This window comes from Sciurus carolinensis, chromosome 13, assembly GCF_902686445.1.
Source record: "Sciurus carolinensis chromosome 13, mSciCar1.2, whole genome shotgun sequence".
NCBI lineage: Eukaryota > Metazoa > Chordata > Mammalia > Rodentia > Sciuridae > Sciurus > Sciurus carolinensis.
Genome location: NC_062225.1, coordinates 3,826,681 through 3,851,256, shown reverse-complemented (window position 1 = coordinate 3,851,256; position 24,576 = coordinate 3,826,681). Strand labels below are relative to the sequence as shown.

The 24,576-nt window shown below is 38.6% G+C and overlaps 1 protein-coding gene across 3 annotated transcripts in view; it reads left to right on the top strand.

The window, feature by feature from the left end:
* Positions 1-1,345: 1,345 nt before the first annotated feature.
* The window catches only part of Zc3h6 (zinc finger CCCH-type containing 6), a 58,813-nt gene continuing 35,582 nt past the window's right edge, over positions 1,346-24,576 (top strand). For 2 of the 3 annotated variants that reach the window (XM_047521940.1, XM_047521939.1), the window contains exons 1-2: positions 2,394-2,550; positions 22,526-22,706. In XM_047521940.1, the coding sequence (XP_047377896.1) occupies positions 2,453-2,550; positions 22,526-22,706 (279 nt within the window). In that variant the 5' untranslated portion in view covers positions 2,394-2,452. Of the gene's footprint in view, positions 2,176-2,393; positions 2,551-22,525; positions 22,707-24,576 lie in introns of those variants that run through there. The other variant, XM_047521941.1, reaches the window with a different exon arrangement.

Genomic DNA, 24,576 nt, shown 5'->3' with positions numbered 1-24,576 from the left:
AAATTCTTAGGAATAAATCTATGAAAGAAGACATCTATAGGAAAATATAAACTAAGAGATATGACTTCTGACTATATGGAAAGATATTAAATATTCATAAATGAAAGTTATACTTATGCAATTGTCAATTTCCAAATTGGCCAATAGATCCAATGCAATGCTGATTAAAAAAAACAAGATTTGTTCGTAAAAGTTGATAATTCTAAGTTTGTATTAAATTCTGAACTCTAAACAGTTACTTCTAGACTAGATAGTAAAATGTAAGAGGGAAGGGCTGAACATCGCCAGGTTACCCATCAGTTATTGTCCACTGGGAGGTCATCAGGGAACAAGAACTAGAGAAGACATGTCCTGCTCTTTACTAATGATGGAACTTGCCAACTTTATCAGTATCTAAACCTTGTTCAGAGGCAACATTTTTAAAGTATTTTTTTCAAAGACTAGGTTAACAATGTACTGATTCTTGGATTTCAGGGTGTGTGTGGGGGAGTGTATGTGTGTGTTTAAATTTTCCAACGGATGTGAATAAACAAACATTCATGGTCCCCAATGCAGCAAGGGTCAGAGGACAGATGAACACCTATCACTAAACAGTCTCTCCAAATCTCTCCCCGCTTCCCTGGAATTTAAATCCACTCTAAGCCTTATGCTGGCAGTCACGCAAAAAAAATTATTACCTCAAAGGCCTTTGGATAACTGCAAAGAAATCAGCTGTACTGCTTGTACTTACAATTAGACCAAAGTTCACTAAAATAGTTACAAAGGCTCCTGATAATGTATTGTAACCCCAAAAGCTAACATTGTTTCTCAAGACAAAATGTTTGCTTTTTGAACGTTTTCTATAAACGTACTCTGGAGGCTATTACGTATGACAGGGAAATGTGGCAACCGCCTGCAGAATTATCAGTACAGGCTGTCAACTGTGCGTTCGACTTAAAAAACAAACAGTTCTTTTCTCCCAACCTTCAAGTCTAATCCTCTCATTGCAGATGTTTCTGAATGCACTCCATTACGAAGCAAAGGCAAGGAAAGTCAAGATACTTGGAAAATTAACCAAGTTCATCATTTTAATAAAAAGCAAGGACTTTTCTCCTGAACGAGGTAGCGCGCTACATTAAACAGGCCAAAACGCCGACCTGTCTTTCAAGCATTTTTTCTGAGTGCACATTCCTCCATTCCTACGTATAAAGAAGTGCAGGGGCTCCTTAGGAAATATTCGCACCTTATCTTGCACATTCCCACAGAATGACGGAATCGTGCGATTGTTTTACAGCTATTTGGTCATCAAGCCGGGACGGGGTAAAGTCAGGGTTGGACACGCGCGAAGGCGGCCAGCCGGCTCGCCCAGCGTGGAGGAGGCCGCGTCTCCGATATTTCAGCAACAACGGGCTTCTTTCTAAAAAGATGGCTCCAGAGCCTGCGTTCCTTATTCCCAGCCGGCTAAGGGCTCGGGCATTTGTGGAACCGCAGCTGCTGGGCCGGGGCGGGCGTCCCCAGCAACCCGCGGCCCAGGAGAGCCCGGCACGCGGGCGCGCGAGTCCCGCGCCGCCGCCCCCGTCGGACCACCCCGCTCTGGCAGCTCTGTCTCCAGGCACCCGGTTGCTCCCTCCGCGCTGCACGGAGCAGGTTGCAGCCCCGCCGCTGGTGGTGATCGACGGGCAGCCTCCTCCAATGGCCGCCGCGCTCGGCCCCGGGGGGCGGGGCCGGGGCCGGGCGCGCGGAGGGATCTCGCCCGCCCTCTAGTCCCGGACCAGGTGTTGCGGCCGGCGCCATTTTCTCGAGCCTCCTGTCTCGGGTGCCGCCATGTTGGTGAGGAGAAATCACCGTTACGGCCACTGTCCAAATCCCCGCGTCGCCGCACGCCGCCCGCCCGCTCCCACGCCTCAGCCACCGGCGGCGGATAGAGACTAGAGCGGCAGCGCCGGCAGCGCGGGCCGTTGCCCCGTGTGTGCAGTTAGAGCCCCATCTCTCTGGCGTGGTGGTTAATAGACTGGAAAGTCTGTGTGTGTCGCTCACTAGTAACCGTGAGTTTTTACCACCTCGTCACCGCCGGCGGCGGCCGGGAGCAGCACCCGCGGGCGGCGCAGGGCCTCCCGCCGCCGCCGCTGCAGCGCCCTGCAGCCCCGCCCCGTTCTGACCAAACATGACAGACTCTGAACACGCAGGGCTCGGCAGGTCGGGACCGTCTGTCTTTCTGTCGGATGAGGAGGGGGCGGGCGCGGGGCGGGCGGGGCCGGGCGCCCCTGCATGACTCGGACGTCTCTGTGTGGCTCCGTCCCCGCCGCGGCGCGCCCCGGCCCGGCGCGGCCGGCGGGGAGGCCGCCCGCGACCCCGGCCCCGCCGGCCGCCGGCCCGGCCCGCCCGCGGCCCGCCGCCGCGCCGGGCGCTCCGCGGCGCCTGGCCGCCCGACCGCCCGAGCACGCCCGGAAGCAGACGCGCTTGCGTTTAGGAGATGCAGGCGCCCCGGCCCCGCGCCAGGCCTCGTGCCAGGGAGGGCAGACCCCAGCCCTGCGGCCGGCGCCGGGCGCGGAAGCCCCCGCCCCACCCCAGGTCTTGTCCTCGGTGCAGAAGCCCCCACCCCGCCCTAGGCCCTGTGCTGGGTGCAGAAGCCCCCACCCCAGGCCCTGAGCTAGGTGTGAAGCCTCCATCCCCACCTGGCCCTGTTAGGTGCAGGAGCCCCCTCACCCCTGCCTTGTGTTAGGTGCAGAAGCCCCCACCCCAGGCCCTGAGCTAGGTGTGAAGCCTCCACCCCCACCCGGCCCTGTTAGGTGCAGGAGTCCTCTCACCTTGGCCCACCGTTAGCTGCAGAAGCCCCCTGCCCCACCGCACCCCAGGCCCAGCATTAGCTGCAGAAGCCCTGCCCTACCGCACCCCAGGCCCACCGTTAGCTGCAGAAGCCCCTGCCCCACCGCACCCCAGGCCCAGCATTAGCTGCAGAAGCCCCTGCCCCACCGCACCCCAGGCCCAGCATTAGCTGCAGAAGCCCCTGCCCCACCGCACGCCAGGCCCAGCATTAGCTGCAGAAGCCCCTGCCCCACTGCACCCCAGGCCAAGCGTCAGCTGCAGAAGCCCCCCAGCCCCACCCCAGGCCCAATGGTAACTGCAGAACTCCCCCACCTTGTGTTAGGAACAGGAGCCCTGAACCCCACCCCAGGACCTGTGTTAGGTACAGAAGGGCCCCGCCCCAGGCCCTGTGTTAGCTTGTTTTACCTCTTGGAATCTGGAATGGCAGGTTTCACCTTAAATACGCTAACCGGAAAATCTTAGACTGCAGATCTTAGCCCAATTTCCTCCTAAAGTCAAAACTCCACTGATTATTCATCCTAGCTCGATTTTCTAGATGCTGTGTGTCACTGGAACTTTCATTAAACAGATTCCCGTTTCCTACTTCACTTTTGCTGTGCTTTAAGAGGCGCATCTTTGGTCCCATTTAACTGATTGGGGGCATTTGCAAAGTATACTTTAGCACACTTAAGTTTTGGTTAAATTTCAAGTTCCCATTCACATCTTAATCATTTAGAAAGGGTGACTTTCATTCATTAAAACTACTGGAACAAAATCCCTTGCATCTGATTCTTATTTAGAATATAAATTTGAAAATCTAGACCCTCACCATTAAGCCATTGTGATTAGAAGTAGTCAAAAGTATACATTGTATTCTAGTCTAGTTTATATGAGAATTGCTGAAGTTTTCCTGTGGAGTAATGTGATCTGCTTGTGGTAAAGCATTGCAAACACCTTTTTTTTTTTTTTTTTTTTTTTAAACCTAGAGGCAAAAATCACAAACATTGAAATCTGAAGTATCGAAATATTTGGCAATCTCAAGAAGCTTAAAAGTGTGAAACAACTTGAGTACTGTAAAAATAAAAGTAGATCCCCAGAAGACAAGTAAATCAAATGTGTAGTAATTTTAGAAAGTAATGTGTACTCTCAGAATTACAGTTACATATAAGTAAGTTTGCACTCGACACATTCTTCATGATTTTTTTGCATTGTTTTTGGGGGGGGTACTGGGAATCAAACCCAGGGCCTCGCACTTGTGCTCTATGACTGAACTTCATCCCTGGCCCAACATTTTCTTCTTTTTCCAAAAGAAAATTCTTGGAATGGTTAACTAATACCTTCAAAAGTTTCCCACTCTGAATATTTGGATAAACCAATGATGGAGTTTTGTTAATGAAACCTAAAAGCAATACTTTTATATGAAAGAAGGAAATCTGTTCTCATCTGTTAGTGGACAGAATAACTTCAAATGTAGAATTGTGTATTCTACATAATGAAGAAACCAAGTCACCAAATTTAGGGATCAAAAAATAATTCTGCAAGTAAGGAACTGTGATTCCAGACTTTAGAATTTGAAATTTTAAAATACTGATTTAGAGGTTAAAATGAAAACTTTAAAGAATTCTTTGTAAAATGTGTTAACAGCTTAGTAATAGGAACTAAAGATTAGTAGTAGTGATAGTTTGCCTATAGTTTTAAATTAGGACCAAGAAAGTACTTTCTAATTAGCTCCATTTTAATTTATCCAATTGATAGGAAGCAAAAAAGAGTTTTTTTTTTTTTTTTTTTTTCCATACCTTTTGGAAACTTAAAGACTACTATATGTAAAAACAGTGAACAAGTCAGGAGAGCTAGGTACAGTGGCGCATGCCTGTAATCCAAGCAGTTTGGGAAGATGGTTCAAAGCCAACCTCAGCAACAGCAAGGCACTAAGTAACTCAGAACCTGTCTCTAAATAAAATAGAAAAATAGAACTGGGGGTGTAGCTTAGTGGTGGAATACCACCGGGGTGCAATCTCTTGTACCCGCCTGTCCCCTTCCTCTCCCCCCAAAAATGAGAAAGGGTTCTAGCTTCAGCTTTGTAACCACTTAGTTTTGTGAACTTGAGCAGGCCTAATTTCTTAATTGATAAGACGGTTCTACCATAAGTTTTCAAGTTCTGCAGATCAGTGGTTCTCAACCTTCCTTAGAGAGTAGTGGTCCTCTTTCCATTGGTCTGGACCTCAACCAGAATTTTAAGATTTTGAAAAGCTGTCCAGGAAGTTCTAATATGTGCCAACTTAAAACCAGTGTTTTAAGTCAACCAGTGTTTCCCAGTATTAGCTTGTCAGACTCATTTTGATCAGGAACAAAGAATTCGTCCACCCCAGAGCAATAGAACCAATTTCTAGAGTAGGTTTGTGGTAATCTGTATTTTTAACAAGCATCTAGATTATTCTTAAGAAATTTTATGGAAAAATGAACTCATCTGTGGATTCTTCATATATTTTGTGCTTCTGTATTTAGCTATTTTATAATAGAAATTTCTGTGAATTAGGTGAAGGATATATGAAATTTGGTATATAGAGCTAGGTATTAGCTCAAGGATTTTTTTTGACAGTTTTGAAAATTTAAGGTATATTGCATGTGCAGGAAAAAAGCAAAATCTGATTTATATTATGGCTTTGATTACAAATTAAAGTATCACTTGTAATTTTCAGAAGAATGAGATCCTAAATGTAAATGGAATTCATAGAATGCAGTTTTCTCCCCCTCAAATGATTATTTCTGGTACATATTTTATATGGTGAGTGTGTTGCACAAGATTTAGTTGCCAAAATGCACTCTACTGTCATGTATAACCAGTTAGAACAAATTTCCCAATTTTGCTTGAATATTAAAAAAGATTTATTTGACAAATGAGTTACTTTTAAAAAATATCCATTTGGTGTACTTTCCTTTAAATATTTTTATGCCTGGAGTGAAAACATTGTATTTCATGAAGTGCTGTCAATATAACACAACCTAAGAATAAGCTGGTAGATATGTAGAACGTTAGTATTCTACACAAGCCTGGAGTCTAGTTTCTAAAGGTCTTTAGAAGTAATAGAGATGGAGAGACTGAAGATAGGGAAAGTCAAAGGGAGGTAATCCTTGACTCTTTTCATTCAGTTCTTCTCTTTTGTTCACTTTTCTCAGGCACAGTTCTAGCAACCCTTTCAGCTAGACACTGACCCAATTAAAACAATTCACAAACAACTCTTTCGATAAATGGTGCTGGGGATTGAACTGAGGACCTCATGCATTCTTGGCTAGTGCTCCACCGCTAACCTAAACCCCTCAACCTTACAAACAACTCTTGAAAGTTAAATACTGAGTCCCTACTTTGGACACATCTTCAACAAAGTAGGAAAAGATGAATATAACCCAAGTAGTTATAGGTTGTTTTGAAATATTCTAATGGTAAAAAGTTTTGCTGGGCCTGCACCAGAGAAAAAGATGAGTTAACTGATGTAAGAGTTTACCGTTCTTTAACTGATAGGAGGTATGAATAATACTTTCCTTTGGGAGAGGATATTATTCTTTGCCCATTATGAGCAGCTTCCCTACTTTTTCTTCCCATTCAGCTTTCCTTCCTCCTGTAACACAAAAATAACAAAACTTCAATTAGTAAGATTTGTGGTTCACACTCCTTCCCAGCCCCCCAAATGGATTGAGGTCTTGCCAAGAGACTGTACTGGAGAATCTAAGGAGATGAGGATGGAGATGATTATGCTTTCCATTTGTGATGCGACTTTATTTCACTCTTGCATTTATCTCACATGGTGTTAATTATGGTAGTAGTATAATGTTTTAATTTGTCCAGGATCTCACAGATAAAGACTAGGTAACAATCCAATTAGTATGTAAACTACTTGCACTATTATTTTTCATTCTTCATTAAGTTTGCACAGGGAAGTAATGGAATAAGTTCTGGCCTTCAATTCTTGAGTAGTTTGGAATTGTAATGTGGCACATTTGAGAGAGCCCTCCAAAATCTGGTTTTAATCCTAATCTTTTTTCTAACTTGGTTAGTGTTCTCCTATTTTTCTTATTTGTGAAATAGTATTGAATTAGATTATCTATAATTTCTCTTTTTGCTTGAAAAAGTCATTTTTAATTTTAAAAATTGAAGCTGCCTTTTCTCAGGTTAGAGTTCACTTTATATTCTATACAGCATCTGGTTTGTAAATTAGTATGGTTCGTGGTGTGTGCCTTTCCCAATTAGCCATTAGCTTATATTTGATTCCTGAATCTTGATTTAACTGTTGCTGAAATTATCAAAGTGAGTTTTTTTAGCAGATTCAGGTTTGATGTTGGAAAGCACTGTGACTCATAAGAAGACATTTTCTTTCCCCAGTCTCTTACAACAAATTGTTTCATTCTTTTAAAATATTATTCATTAAATTTTCATTCAACAGACTTATAGAATTTCTACTCTGCTAATGATGGTGTTAAACACTGGTGAACTAAATTTGGGTATAGCATTATGAACTTGCTCTCTAGGATCTTACAGTTTAGTCAGAGAAACAGATTGCTAACTACCTGGGGGCACCAGTAGCACGCTAGAGGTTTGAACTGAGTGCCATGGTGGTACAGATGAGGGCTTTGGGGAGTCACTGTGGAATAACTAGGTCTGGAGGATGAATAAAAGTTTGGTCAAGTGGAGGTAAAGATGTATGTATGACAAACACAGAGAAAGGATATGGCCAGAGTGGTTAAAGTGTTAGTATGTGGAGAGTATACAACTACTTTGGGAAATGAAGAGGCTTAATAAATTTGGGACCAGACCCATCCCTTAAAAAAAATCAGTTTTTTTTAAGCAAGAGAGTAATCACCTGCATGTTTTGGTATGTTACATGGGGGTTCAGAGGAAGTGGACTACAGTAGAGGAGAGCAATACAAGGAAAACAAATCAAGAGGCTTTTTAGGGAACACACCAATAAGGAAAATAATCCTAACTATAAGGCACTTACATTTTGTTGAGAGGACAAAAAGCACGTTTTAGATGGTGATAAAGCAGAAAGGGAGATGAGTCCTATGGGTGTAGGCAGGATATTTCTATTTTCAATACAATGTTTGGAGAAGCACTTACTGAAAGAGTAATATTTGAACAAAACCCAAAAACATGAGAGCAATTCAAGCCCAGGACATAAGGGGAAAAAGACTTCCAGATAAGAATGGGTGGTAGAAAAAGCCTGGATTTAGGAATGAGCCTGGTATAATTAAGCAAAAAGCAAGGGAACATTGTGGTAGAGAAGAAGAGTAAGCAAGGGGAGAGTAGGAGAAATGAAGCTGGGTAGTGGGTGATTATAAGGCCTTGTGAACCATTGGATGACCTTGGATTTCACCCAGATGTGGGCGCCTCTGGGGGATTTGAACAGATGAGGGACAGGATCATCAGGACCATGCTATGGTGCATGAGTAGGAAAAGGGATCTGCTGTTAGCGGTAAAGGTGACAGGTGGGGATGGCTTAGGCCAAGGAGTGAAGATCATTGGATTTTGGGTATGGTTTGATTGGAGATGGAACCCATAGGGTTGCTGGTGGAAAGAATGAGCAAAGCTGCTGTAAAAGTCTAGAAATGAGTTGATGAAGACCTCATCAAAAGCATTGGCAATGAGGGAGTGACCACAGGGCAGAATTCATGAGTGATTTCTTAGCATTGATAGAATTAGAGATAATTAGCTGGGAGTTTTTAGCTGAGATGTCAGTTGAAATGAATGGGATCATCCAGGTAGGCATGTGTCCTTAGTCATGGAGAAAAGGTTGGAAGGTTCTGGAAGCCAAAGGAGAAAGTTTCAAGGAAGGGATGATCACATAGCAGTAAAGGAAAGTAAGGGTTAAAAATAAGTCACTGGATATACATTATCTTAAGTGAGCCCCATTTTAATAATTGAATATAAGTGCTTCAGGGTTTTCAAACTGGTGGCCTTCAGACTCAGAATCTATACACACCATTGTTTGCCTGACAAAGTGTTTTAAAATACGAATGCTTTTAAGTTTTGACTTCTGTTTTCTTCTCTTCACAGTTTTTTCATTCATGTATACTCTGCAGACTCTCCACCCAAGGTGTACTTCACTCATTTAGGTGACCTGCCTGACCATTGTAGGTGTTTGAGTTTGTGATTCTTTGTTATGCATTAGGCTTTTCCCCGGGACAGACTGCCTTACCAGAAGGCCTCACATGGGTGGGCAATGTGGAGCTTACCAGGCCAGACCTTCGGTCCAGGGTTGCCAGCATATTTTGTGCATCAGTCAACCTGTGGTCCTGTAGCTAGAGGCCCTGTCTTGCTTTTTCAGGTTCAGAAACTGATCAGCCTCAGGGGCTGTTCACTTGGAAATGTTAAACGCATGCCCAAAACTAATAACTGTGACTGGCATTTATTTGTTCACTTGCTGTGTCACAGGTACTATTTGGCTTTATGTAACTTATTGAATCATTACAACAACCTAGAAAGAAGGCCTGTTATTAGTCCCTCTTTTTTACAGAAGAGGAAGCAGAATGAGGAAGTAGATATGAAGAGACTGATAAATTCCCCAAGGTCACAAAATATATCAGTAGGAACTCTTAACTTCAGAACCCACATTTATATCAGTATACATCCCCATAATATTATACATAAAATCCCCAGAATTACACATAAAAATGCCAGTTAAATCATATGAAAGGAGGATAACATGTTTGCATGAGAGAGTATATTTTCTCCATATAGAATACTATAGGGAAAACCAAATTATCAAGAGTTGCCTAAAGAACAAGAGCGTGGGATTAGAACAAGAGAGTTGGTTATAAATGATGGAGTTTAAATGGCATCAGGCTCTGGTAAAGTGATATTCCCATCTCCAGAATGTACCTGTTAAGCAGTTATTTGCATTTCTCTGTCTTACAGGGCATCTTTTCTCCTGGGTAGTGCTTATGGGGGCATTGCTCACATTTGTCATTACGCTTCTCTTTCATTGTTTCCATTTCTGGTAAATACAACTCCTTTCATTGCATGTTTATATCTTAACTTTAGTTGTGATCTTTGATTTGGTCCTGTGTGCCTAACTTCCTAATATCTGTTATGGCTTATCTTTTTTTGGTTTTATGGTTGACTTCTTGAGGACATTCTTAGTTCCAATATCTTCCTAGGGGTGGTTGGGTTCTGGGAGGTGTTATTTGACCCCTGATGTCAACGAAAGTAGTCACTAAATGACTTTAACAATTATAGCAGATTATTATTACTTTTGGCAAAGAGTCATTTTATGTGTTTTGTTTTACTTGTTTTTAATGTGAGTTCTGTCTTAATATTTAAATAACTGTTTTACTACTTAAACGAGTATATCAACCCATATTCTTCATATTCTTTTTTTTTGGTTCATGGGATTGAAGACAGGTCCTTAACCACTGAGCCACATCCCCAGTGCTACTTATTTTTATTTTGAGACAGGGTCTTGCTAAGTTGTTTAGGGTTTCACTAAAGTTGCTGAGCCTGGCTTTGAACTTGTGATCCTCCTGCCTCAGCCTCCTGAGTCACTGGGATGTACAGGTGTACGTCACTGTTCCTGGTTCATAACCACATTCTTAAGTGGAAAATAAATGAACAGATCAAGTGCCAAGTAGTTTTTAAAGAGAGCCCTAAGTTTGTTTATTAAAAGTATTACATAAAACTATGTAAGTCAATCACAACCTGTTCATACACTTGGTGCAAAAATAAAGAACCTAGATTTGGAACTCTCATGATACTCCATATAGTACACATATCACAATTTATAATTCTACATACTTCACTTGGTACATATAGGCAGAGCAGGTATCTCTATCTTTATTTTGTAGTTTAGGTAACAGACTCAAGAGACTTGAAGACTTATATGAGATGACTGAGCAGCTTGAGTGAGAACCACAACCTGTGGCATTTAGTTTCCCTATTTTTTCCACTACTTCAAAATGACAGTTATTTTGCTATCAGATACTAGTTGGAATATTGGACACTTGTTAATATGTCCATTTTTTTCATATTACTGAATTACAGATAATTTTGTCCTGGGTTATTATACATTGATCTCACATGATCTTTTGCCTCTTAATTGAAGTAAAATATGATGCCTTTTTAAATCTTAAAATTTTCAAAATTAAATTTATGAAGAATCATTATTATCTTCACATTATATTTTTAAGAGAATATAAAGTCAGTTAAAGCTAGCTGACTTACATCGGCAAATTCTTAGCTTAGAAAACAGGAATTCTTGTGTATACAAATTTCAGCCTATTAAGGGAATTCATTAAAAATACATAAAGAATGAACACCCCTTTTGCTTGAATTTTCCCTGCTTACTGGCAGTGGATAATAAAATGTTGCTAGCTCCCTGGTGCTTGTGTGTGGGGTTGAGTTCTTTACCTTTGCTGGCAGACCTCTAAGGGTGGTTGTGGGTTAATTTCTGCATTCTTAAAATATATAAGATTCTGTTTTAAAATTATTTTTATATAAACAAATCAAAGTGGAAGTGACTAATCCATGACATAAGAAATACCTACATATTTTGGCTGTACATATAGTGTACCATATTGTATCATATATTCCCTCTTTTTTTTTTTTTTAATGCCAAATGGCCAGGTGTGAAAACCAGCATATGCTCAAAGCTGGAGCTAAAGTCAGTGTCCTCACCACAGAGTAAACTTTTGGCATACGTGAAAAAAATATGCGTTATTGTCCCAGAAGTTCTTACCATTTGTTTTTGGAAGTTTTGTTACAGATCTCATTTATTTTTACTTACTTATTTTTTGTGGTACTGTCGGTTGAATCTGGAGATTCACTCAGCTACATCCTCAGCCCCTTTTATTTTATTTTGTCCTGCTGAGTTACCCAGGCTGGCCTCAAACTTGAGATCCTCCTGCTTCAGCCTCCCAATCACTGGGATTACAGGCATGCACCACCAGGCCTAGCAGTCTCATTTTAAAAGTAGGACATTATGGTCTAATAAGAATAATTTCTTAGTGCTGCCTGTTGCTAGATTGTTCTCATGATTGTTTTAATGCACATGATAGATGTTAAATAGAGGATCTGTTTTATTTCTAACAAAACAGTTGGAAGAACTTTTTTTCCTGTAACATCTGTGTGTGTGTGTTTGTGTTTGAAGTGGCAAAGTTAACCTTGCTTTTAATTCATCCAAAGAATATGTGAAGAATCTCCAAGTAAGATTTTTTTTCTTGAAAAATTTAATGGGATAAAATAACTTAATTTAAAGATAATATTTAGAAGTGTTATGAAAAGAAGCATACCAGACAATTGAACAAATTAGAATTATGATATATAATATCTATTATTCTGCTTAATTTTTCACTAAAAATTTTATAATCACTTGTTAACTGAGAAAGGATATTCTTCCTGAAGTCATTAGCTGACTCTCAGTTTTATTGCACTCTTTTTATTTGCCTACTTAAAAATTTAATTTCCCTTTTACACAAAATTGTGACATTTTCCTTTTGCATTAATGCTTCATCTAATTGATGAAAAATTTCAGCATATAAAGCGCACAAATTTTTATTCCAAGTTGTGCCTAAACACCTTAATTTTAAAAATGAATGCTAATTATAAATCTAAATGACATGAATTTTTCATATTTTATATAATGATAACCATATGATCAGGCAAACCCCGATTATGTGACATTCTGACATACTAGAAATGACTGACCTTGGCAGATTTGGAGGAGCTCACTTTAGCTGAATACTTGGACCAAAGTCTAACTTGGAATATGGGAGACTTTCAGTGCGACATCTGAATACTTCATGATGATAGGAATTGCCTGGGGGAGCAGACTAAACTTGGCTTATTCTTCTTCCTTTCTCCTTTTACCTGTCCTAGATAGTTTTTCACTGTTATTTTCCAAAGGAAAATTATTTTTTATATAAACAAATTAAAGTGGAAGTGAATAACCCATTGACATAAGAAATACCTACATATTTTGGCTGTACATATATTGTACCTTGTATTCCCTCAATTTTTTTATTTTTTTATTTTCCAAAGGAAAATAAGAGAAATTTCTCTGTAGAATCCCCGCTGCTTGAATTTATAGCCTTCTCCAATTCCATTTAGTGAAAGTACTGGTAGTCTAGTATACATGTTTTATTCAGACTTGACCATTTCTGATAAAACACAAGGAAAGGAAACTTCAGTTGAAGGCTGTCTCTAGAAACTGTGCTAGGGGATTACTGAAATTGATTTTGCTTAATCCTTTCATTACTTGGTTATGGTTAAGATGATTGATTAATCCCATTCTGTAGAGGAGAAGACTAGATACGAGAGGCGTAGGGCAATTTGTCAGGTTTTTATAGGTAGTACATGATTGGGAAACAGAATCTGAACACATTGATTTTAGAGCTTCTTAATCATCTATCTTCCTGTGATTTTTAAAAAGTAATCAGTTTTAACATGCTACAAATTGAAAGCACTGTTTTTGTTTAACACTTTTATTTTAATTTCCAGGTTCAGGTGACCTCATTTTGCCAAAATCCTGGGTGCTTGTTAAGTGAGTTTTTTGGTTTTTGTTGGGTCCTCTTTAACTGTAGGGGAAAATTGTTATTCTGGCAGCACTAACTTCCCTGCATTCTGTTTTTTCTTATGGATGTTGGTACTTCGCTTTATTTGTTTCTTTTAATTGAACTGCAAACCTTAGTAAAACATAGCAGTTTTTATTTCTTCCAGCATTCTTTTTTGACTTCTTCTGACTTTTATATGGAGACACATTTTACATAGTGGGCTGTTACTTAATCTGCATCACTTTTTTATCAGCTTCTCTGGGTCTCAGAAATGAAATAAGGAGACCCATTTTTCAGTTTTGTATGATTTTTTTTTTTTTTTTTTTTGGTACTTGGGATTAAACCCAAGAGCATTTTACAACTGAGTTTACATCCCTAGTCCCTTTTTCATTTTGAGACAGTGTCTTGCTATACTGCTGAGGCTGGCCTTGAATTTGTGATCCTCCTGCTTCAGCCTCCTGAGTTGCTGGGATTACAGGTGTGCACCCCTGTTCCTGGTCTCTTTTTACCTCTTTAAAAAAATGTTTGATAAAAGATTTGGACTAATGTTCTTTGAGCTTTTGAAAAAATAATGTTCAATAAAAAGAAAACTCTATAGCATCTTAGAAGTCCAAATCCCTTATTATTAATTCAACTGATCTACTCTGGAGGCCACCTAATAACTCCAGAAGAATTAAAACAGTTCATATTTATTTTATGGTCCAGTGACATTAGCCTTGTCTCAGTTCCTACGGTATGTTATGCTTTTTTCACAGAAATTTTCCTCACAGACGTTTCCTCTGTGTGTAGAGGTTCTTCCCCCTGTGCCCATCTCCAGGTTAACCCCTCGTTTCACTTTATCAGTGCTTCCTCAGGGAGAGCCTTCCATACTTCCCTGACAGATGGCTTGCTCTGAGCACTGTTTCCTCCTTCATATACTTGTATGGTTGTTAATTTTATATTTATTCGTGAGATTCTCTGCTCTCTCTCCCATCACTAGATTAAAAACTTCATGAGAGAAGAAACCTCGCCTCTTCATTGTCATGTTGTGTGTAGTTTACCATTGTCTCCCTACCGAGAAGCTGGTAAATAAATACATGAATAAATGAATAAATGACTTTTTTTGCCTTTTTTTTTTAAGCTGGAGAGTTAAAATTCTTCTATACATATAGTTTAAAAAAAACATTTTGTTTTTGTTGTAGGTGGACACAGTACCTTTGTTTTATTTTTATGTGGTATTGAGGATCAAACCCAGGGCCTAATTCATGCTAGGCAAGCACATTACCACTGAGCCACACCACCAGCCCACATACAGTTTTTAGAATTGCTAGTCCAGATGTTGTGGATATCATCCCTGGATTATGTCAGAACATCAGACCATTGTATGCTTAGACAATTTTACTTTGTTTCCTTATATAATTGCTTTTTCTTAGTTGAATTTTAGCTATCTGTCCTTGGCTCAAATTGGGGTATATTGTGAGCAATAAAATGTTATATTGATTTTATGGATACTCTTGAACACAGTGTCCATCATAAGTATACAGTATATAATAACTTATCAGGTAATATTTATGAGGACTCAGAGGAGAAGTTTCTCTTTGTTATTTGAAGAAAAAAATACTACTCTTGGAGCAAATGGTCTCTTTTTTTCTTGGAAACACTGTTGTCTTATGCCTAATCTTTGTTTTGTGAAGCTGAGAGCCAAATTTGCAGTTTACATCTAAAAATTAGGGGTTTCTGGTATACCCCCGTGTAAACTAATCTCAATCCATAGCCTCATCTTGATCTTTAGAAATTCAACTGTGATTTACTTACATGTTTTATAGTTTGTTCAATAAAAGACTGTTAGTACCTTTCTGGGAATAATGCAAATGCCACCAGAATTTAAAAAACAAAAGCTATGTTAATGTGCTTGCTGGGTAAGAAGTGAATTCCGTATGCCTCTTCACATGGGGCACTAAAAATTTTCCCCTTTGATGTTTTTCTGCTTATGACATGAAAGCACAGCATTGCTTCAAGGGATCTGAGCTAGGATGTGAGTATCAGGCGTGTCTTGGGACACACACATACTGAGAACTTGGTTTTGTTTTAACAGTTCCCTGACTCTGACACTCCCTTTATCCTGTAGATATAGAACAGGAAGTTGTGTGCTCACTGCTGTGCAGGATATGATCCTTATAAGACTTTTAACTGAAGGCCTTGCTCTTAACCTGACTGGATCAGAGCCCCTTCATTTTCCTTCATTTGCAAAATAAATTTTTGTATTATTGATGAAATAAAAGCTATGTGAGCGTATATGTGACTCTGAAGACCAGGCATTAGAAAACTTGGACAAATAAGAGTAACCACAACTATTAGGAGGAGACACTGGAAGGTACTTAGTATGGAAGACCAAAGGAGGAACCCCTCAGTATGAGCAGGAAATAGAGCTCTGAGTCTGCTGTTGATAGCTAAGCTGTATTCTTTTGGAGTTTGATTGTAGACTGGTCACCCTTCCATGTGGCACTGTTCCATATAAAGCAGGAAGTATTAGCAGTATTTCGTAATTTTTTTTCTTGGCTTTCCAGCAAGAAACCTAGATTCCACTCATGTATAACTACTTGGATCAGTGATTTTAGGTTAGTTTGTCATAATTCTAAGGTTTTATTTACCTTTTCAGTCAATATTATTAAAGTTTTGATCAGTTTTTTGGGGGGATGAGATTTGAACCCAGGGATGCTTTACCACTGAGCTGCATTCCTCCTAATACTTTATATATACACACTTTATATCTATAATACTTTATATATATATATATATACACTTTATATATACTTTATACATAAAAGTTTATATATCATACACCCACACGCACACACGGAGAGACAGAAATAGGGACAGACTCTTACTGAGTTGCTAGGATCTTGCTAAATTGCTGAGGTTGGCCTCAAACTTTTGGTCCCCCTGTCTCATCCTCCTGAATCACTGGGATTACAGGCATGTGCCATGGTATCTGACTTGATAAATTTTCAAGTTATATGACACCCATCAGGGAAGCATGTTCTGAAAACCTTGAGAAGGAAATTCATTTACTGCTCTATTACACTGGTACAGAGTTATGTAAGAAGTTGTTATGCAAGTTAGGTTTTGATTAAGCAAATATGAGCAAATATGTTATTGATTCAAGAAATAAAGATTAGGTGCTGGGGTTGTAGCTCAGTGATTAAGTGCTTGCCTAGCACAGGTGAGGTGCTGGGTTTGATCCTCAACACCACATAAAAATAAAGGTATTGTGTCCATCTGCAACTAAAAAATGTATTTTAAATAAGAAAGATTAGGAAGGTAACATATAGTTTAAAAAACAAAAGAGGTATTACTTGTAATAGAAGTAAGAATTCTCCTTGGGCATGGTGATTCATGCCTATAATCCTAGCAGCTAGGGATGCACAGGCAGGAGAATGATGAATTGAAAGCCAGCCTCAACAACTTAGTGAGGTCCTAAGCAATTTGGCGAGACCCTGTCTCAAAATAAAATATAAAAAAGGGGCTGGAGATGTGGCTCAGTGGTTCAATCCCCAGTACAAAAAAAAAAAAAAAAAAAAAAAAAAAAAAAAAAAAGCTCAGTTATCTCTAGGATGGAGATTACTTACATAGAATTAAATGACTTTTGCAAAGGTTGTTGTGGGACTGTGGAGGGTTAGGCTAGTTAAAAATTTATAGTACTGCCATGTAGGGGCCACACATGCCTGTAATCACAGTACATGAGAGGCTGAAAGCAGGAGGATCTCATTTAGCAAGACCCTGTCTCAAAATAGAAGACAAAGCTGGGCAAGGTGGCACAAACCTGTAATTCCAGTGGCTCTGGAGGCTGAAGCAGGAGGATCACGAGTTCAAAGCCAGCCTCAGCAATTTATTGAGACCCTGTCTCAAAGTGAAAAAGAAAAAGGGTTGGGGGTGAGTCTCACTGGTTAAGTGCCTCTGAGTTCAATCTCTAGTACCAAATATAAATGAATAAAAACAAGGAGCTGGGGAATGTAGATAATGGTAGAATGCCTTGAGTTTGATCCCCAGGAAAAAAAAAGTATGTTGCGCATGTGTGTGTATGTACGTGTGTATAATATTGCCCACATATTTGTGCTAAGTCTCATTCCTGGAGGAAACTGTATTTGGGTTGAGGCATGAGGCTTTGACAGATTCAGGATTGGCTTGAGGAGTAAAACCAACCAAGTAAAAATTGCAGTAATTATAGTGTAATCAGAGTTTCTGTTAGCTAAATATACTTCAGAGGGTATAAGAATGTAGTGGATAACGGATAGGTTATAGGTGCTCCTCAGATTTTTTCTGTGGTAATTTGTAAAGAGAAGCTAGTTCTGAAGCTATAAATGATAATTGAATTAAGTAAGATAAGCCATCTAGGATATAAATATCCAAGGTCCAGTTTGGGGGTAAACATAAAATCTCAAAAACTTAGGTAGTTCTGTCATGGCCCAGTATGACCAATGTTTACCTTGAAGGAAAATATGTAGTTTGGAGGGTAGGGAGTTAGTTTAGGACTTATGAGGACCATGAGTAAACTATATAGGTTGAGAGAAAAGACAGAGTAGGTATGGGAAGAACCTTGGCAGAGCTAGTTATCTGTCAGGCATTTTGACTGGCTGAGCCAGTGGGATTCAGACACTTGGTTACATGGACAATAGAGGCACAACCTGTGTAGTGTCAGCTGCCTGTGTCTCTTGTCCCATAAGACAACTCCATGATCACCATGTGTGGTGGATGCTCTGTTGCTGAGGAGCTATTTCCATACTAAAGCTAAACATTTTCCTTAGCCTGCAGCTAAATAAATCTCAGACCTCACTGGAGGCCAGAGGGTGGATGAAAAAGGTTCCCAGCAGCCTCCCACAAAGTAGGGAGGAGGGTGAGGTACAGCTTGGTAGTAGAATCATGCCATATTCTGGAGGGTCGGAGGCAGTCTGCCCAGATGTAAGCCAGCCTGTGCTGAGCCTGGCCTGTGTGACCTCTGGAACCCATATAGTGCTGCAAGGCACCGGCATAAAGACACTTTCTACTTTATCACCATGTGAGGGAGAAATGATAGCATGAATGATAGTACAAAAGCATAGAAGGAGAGTATCCCCCAAGTGGTAGTTTTAGGCATCTGGGAAAGCCATGTTCTATGGTTTTAGGATAAGCACTTTGTATTATGTTGTCTGCTGCTGAGGAAATCCTGACACAGGCACAAATTGTGTGTATTGCAGTGATCATGTTAGCTTGTCTCAGGTAGTTCGTATTTTTGAGTAAGGTTTTGTAATGACATCCATCAGGAGTGCGTGTATAGTCTTATTGAGGCTTTTGTGTTTCTTCCAGAAAACTCAGTTTCTGATCTGTAGCTTGTAACAGGAGCCTTTAGGCAATCGTAAAGAAAAGGCAGAAACTACCTGTGGAGGTAAGACTGAATGGTTCAGGTTAATTTTAATCAGTAGCCAGCAATATCAGAATAGTGAAAATTAGAATCCTCTGTTGAGGCGTACCGATCTGTAAGGATTTAGTGAGTAATTACCTTCAGAATAAGAACATATGAATGGTGAGGATACTGACCAATTTCAGAGTCTTTTATTTATACCATAGCATATTATAGTTTTCTCCATTTGTCTCCAATCTAGAATTTTTTAGAGAAAAAAATGCTTTTTAAACAACAACTTTACTGAGATACCATTCACCCTTTAAAGTATGTAATCCATTGGTTTCCAGTATATTTGGATTTGTGCAATTGTTATCTCTATCTAATTTTGGAACATTTTTATCACTTCCACAAAGAAACCCCAGACCTGTTGATAATCACTTCCCATTCTTCCCTCTAGTCTACCTGGAAACCCTTAATCTACTTTCTGTCTCTGTGGATTTGACTAAGAGTTAAACTCTTTAAAATGTAATTTTGTGTACTAACTGGATAATTATTTACCAGTGTCTGGTACATGAACGTGAATATGCCACATTCCTGAAAAGAACATAATCACTCTTATTTCCATGTTAATAAGAAGTGACATTTATATATTTTTTTGACATAAGAAGTGACATACTTAGATATTTGACGTACGTGTGTGTGTATGTGTGTGTGTGTGTGTGTATTTGACCTAGGAACTTCTCTTTTTGATTTATTAAGTTTTAAAAAAATGTTTGGGTTTAGTAAACAAAACAGTTCTGATAATAGTGTTGAGCTCATTCAAAATCTAGAGAATTCTAAGTATTCTTAAGTGTCCTATTCTATTGGTTTTTCTCACGACCACAGAACTAGGTTAATATCTGATAAATTACTAGTTGTTCAATAAAGAAACTTTATTTTATTTTGATGACAACTGGAATTAGATAGAACACAACTTTCCTTCCATTAATCCTCTTCCCATTATGTTACACATACTTTCATATGTGCTCCCAACTTACTTTTTAAAGCACAAGGAAACAGTTCATAAACATGTGGTTTTTTTTTTTTTTTGGGGGGGGGGTGCTGGGGATCCAACCCAGGGCCTTGTGCTTGCAAGGCAAGCACTCTACCGACTGAGCTATCTCCCCAACCCCCTAACATGTGAATCATTATTCTTTATTTCCTCTATCTTATTTTTATAACCAAACAAATTTGTGTTTATATCTGTTCTTTTATGCATGCCGAAATGATAAATAGGCTAAGGGAGAAGACAGAAAAAAAAATTGAAACTTCCAGTGTTTTATGCCTAGTAAGAAATTTGAAAAGCTTGTATTTCACATTTAAAGAATTGATGTAAAGTAGGACATAAATTTGCATGTAACATTTTCAGCTTGAGTGCTTGATGTTTTTAAATAGTGCTAGTCAAAATGCTAAATACGAATTTCTGATTTCTAGGTGTAAGATTTTTTTTATGCTTTAAGGAGCTCAAGTTGGAGGTTAGAGGTAGAAAGAAATGATCAACACCCATAGATCTTTTTTTGTCATTTATATTTATAATTTTATTGAGGTATAAACATAGTAAAGTGAATGATTTTTAAATGTAGTACTGTATTAATTTTCATGAATTATATGTGTTTATGTACTGGTAGTAATCACAACATAGATCAGTGTGCAGAATACTTCAACATCCCAGAAATCAGTACCTCTTTCTTTTTTCTTTTCTTTTCTTTCTTTCTTCTTCTTTTTTTTTTTTTTTTTTTTTTTTGTGAACTCTACATGTCCAAGAGTCAGTTGCTATTCTGGCTTTTGTCACTGTAGATGATTTTTGTCTGTTATTGGAGTACATACAAATGGACTTACACGGTAATGCTTTTGTTTGGCCTTTTTCACTCATTAGATTTTTAAGACTTGTTCATATTGTTTTGTGTAGCATTGGTTAATTTTTTCTTCATATTATATAAATCACAATTTACATATCTGTTCACTTGTTGATGGAGATTTGGATTATTTAAAAGTTTTTACTATTATTAGTAAAACTGCTAATAATAGTAAAAACTATTCTTGTCCTTGTCTTTTGGTGATTATATGCACTGATTTTCTTGGACCATAAAGTTTTATAGTTTTACAAAATTTCAGAACATTTTTATTAAAATAAACAGAATGCCAAGCCTGCTTCACGAGAAATTTTCAAGTCCATCTTGATTTTATAATAGAAGCTGGGAAAAAATGACAATAATTCAACATTCACTTATGGGTGGTATCATGTACCTGTTCTATAATGCAAGAGTTAGGGATAGTATACATTCAGTCATTCAGTAAGCAGAAGGGTACCATGCTAGATGCTCGGGCTGCATATTTACCCCACGTTCACCAATCAATAAACAAGGCATTTGAACATAACGTGCAGAGTGCAGGGATGAGAGAAATGGAGGGTTTTTGGAGGCAAGGTGGCATCTTAGAGGAAATAACCTCTAAAGTGGGTCCTAAATAATTCTGTTAGTATTAGCTAGGTAACAGAGATGGGTGGATACTGAGATGAGCCTGGTAGTGAGTTTTTAGACAAAGTTTAAGGCTCATGGACTTGAGAAATGGAAAGTAACTGGATAAGCAGAGAATTATAAAAAGGAGGTTTGATATCCTCAGTCCATAAGGGAACCAGTGAAGATTGTCTTTTTATTATATAAAACTTAAACAGATAAAGAATAGTAGAATGAATCCTCATAGAGACGTCCCATTCCTGATCTGTCTTATTGAAGCTACTTACTCTATTCCCAAATTTGAGATATCATTATTGAAGATTTTTAGCTGAAGAGTGACATGACCTATTTTTCATTTTAGAAATTACACATTTCTAGTGATTTTAAATTGTCTTTAAAATGTACACACCACAGTTTGGGTATTTCTCCTTTGCTGCCAGTTATACAAAGACCAGCATGTACTATTTGTAGTTTGTAGCTTTCAAACTTAAGTGTATGGAAGCATGAATAAATGTTAAAATTGTTTTATGTATTCATCCTGTATATCAGTTGGTTTATTTGCATTTAAAATAACATTTTGGCTTCTATAACTATAAAAGTGTCATAATCAATATAAAAAGTCAGTCTTCCAAAATAACAAAGATATTAGTGTTTGGAAAGTGGAATTAAATGTGTAATTTTACTGTGAATATTTTTTATAGATTCATTGCCTCTTTTAATCTACATTAAGATTTACCTGGATTATTTTTTAAATCTTTACGATAATTCAGAAGAGGAATCAGTAATTCTTTCTTTCGTGGCTTGGTTTTGTTACTTATTGTGTATTAAACTTATTTATGTATTTGTTTACTTTGTTAAGAAATATTGATTGCTTTTATTTTAAAGCTATTATCCTATACTTGGACCACTAAGTTAAAAACACTTTCTTGTAATTAGAGTGTTTCCCCAGTATTTTAGTTTAGCTTTCATTTTCTCTTGAAGGTATTGTAGTAGATGGTAACTGTTATAATCTTTGGAATAGCACTGTATTCATTCATTCATTCATTTGGGGAAAGTCAGTGATCTTAATCTAAATTAGACTTTGGCAGATTTGGCTACTGAGAATGTTTCTTAGATTTTTCAAGTTCATTTTTAAAAAGAGAAGATGAATTTGCAACAGAAAACATATGTGGCTTACAATGTAAAACTACTTACTCTTGGGCCCTTTGGTAGAAAAAGTTTTTCAGTCCATCATCTAAATGAATGTATTTTAAATTCTTGACACATGCCTTTTTTCTTTTGAAAATATTTCTATAAGATTTATTTTAGAACTGACATTTGAAAATTAAATTTTCATTGCCTTCTACAGAGAAGATGGTGAATTAGAAGATGGTGAAATAGATGATGCAGGATTTGAAGAAACACAAGAGCATGAAGCAAAAGAGGATGAAAAACAGAAAAATGAGAAAGCCTACAGAAAGTCAAGGAAAAAACACAAGAAAGAAAGAGAGAAGAAAAAATCCAAAAGGAGGAAACGTGAGAAACATAAGGTTAGTTGTACACATTTTTCTCCCAGTTTGTTCATTTTGTTCTAATTGGTTATACAAGACTGTACAATGCATTTTGACACATTGTACACAGATGGAGCATCCTCTGTCTGTACATGGTGCTGAGTCACACCAGTAGTGTAATCATACATGTATACAGGGTAATAGTGTCTCTATCTCATTCTGTTGTCCTTTCCACCCCCACTGCCCCACCCTGCCCCTCATTCCCCTCTGCACAATCCAGAGTTCCTTCATTCTTCCCTACCCCTCAACCCCCACTACGGATTAGCATCCACTTATCAGAGAAAACATTCAGCTTTCGGGCTTTTGGGATTGACTTATTTCACTTAGCATGATATTCTCTAGTTCCATCCATTTACCTGCAAGTGCCATAATTTCATTCTTCTTCAAGGCTGAGTAATATTCCATTGTGTATATATACTGGTTACTTTATAATTCATCTGTTGAAGAGCACCTTGGTTTGTTCCATAGCTTGGCTATTGTGATAAATAAATGAAAAACAAGTGCTGTCAAGAGAATGATAGCATGCTTGATGGAAAATAATGTGAGTTTGGAGTGGGTAGGAAGGGACCCTATGCTGGAAGCAGTGGTGGGATGGTTTTAAAAAAACTCCCTAAATTTCTGCCATTGCAATTAGGAAAGCAAAACTAAAAACTCATTGACAAAATAAAATAACAAATTATCCCCACAAACCTCAAAAATACAATTAGGCAAACCCCAGACAGCAACAGGATCAGTAAAGAGTCAGCAACTGTGTGAAATGAAACAGAGGGAAGATCAAGGAACTTCTGGAAAACAAACTGCCATCTCAAGTGGAAGGGTCCCTACTCAACACTGGGATCACATGGGTCTGTATGAGAAAAGCAACAAAGTACGCAGGGACTTTGTGATTCTAGTTCACACTTGAATATGAGTGATGACAGAAAATTGGATGGTGCTGAAGTGACCCTAATGAATTCCACATACTAATCAACCAAATCCCTTTTCTAGGACAGAGCCTCACACTGAGAAGGTAACTGCTGGGAATAGAATCTAAACTGAGTCACAAGCACACTAGGGCCAAGGAAGGAAATGATGGGGAAGGAAGTGGAAGAAGCATATCTCAGAAGACAGTTAGTTGGTTGTGTTCTTAACACTTCACACTGATAAAAGAAGAGGCAGCCCAAAGCCTTGACACTAGGGAACCTTTCCTGGCCCATTAATTCCATGCTTTCTTTCATATGAGAATCAAGACAGGATTCTGGTCACATTCGAGAGAAATTTTTACAAGAAAAAAGAAAAATGTTCCTTTGGAAAAGAAAGAATGCTGACAAGCATACAGAACCATTTAATCTAATAGTTCAGAATGATAAAAAAAATCAGGAAAATAATATTAGCTATGACTAAACAACAAAAATAGAATTTGGAAAAAAATTCTTTGACCATTCAAGCAAAAACAAACAAACAAAAACAAACAAACAAACAAGGTCCTTATTAAGGAAAGAAAATCAGAATTTATATACAAACATTTTTGACGATAAATAGATTAAAAAATTTAAATAAAGAAACAAAAAGTAAGCTAGGGGTTTTATATTTAGTTGGAATACTGACCTTCAAATATACAGTTTTCAGACAAAGTATACATGCAAAAACTCAGGAAATAGTGTTACCATGAGAAGCTACTAGAGAACAAGTTCAGATAACTAAAATCACTGGAGGTGGGGTGGGATCAGCCTATATGCACACACGTATTTATTTGTAAAACCAAGAATAAATGATGACTATAAAAGGGGCAGCATTTAGTGTATTAGAACATAATGACTATAATCAGCTGCACTGGCATCATCCGCATATTCATTTATTCATTCATAAA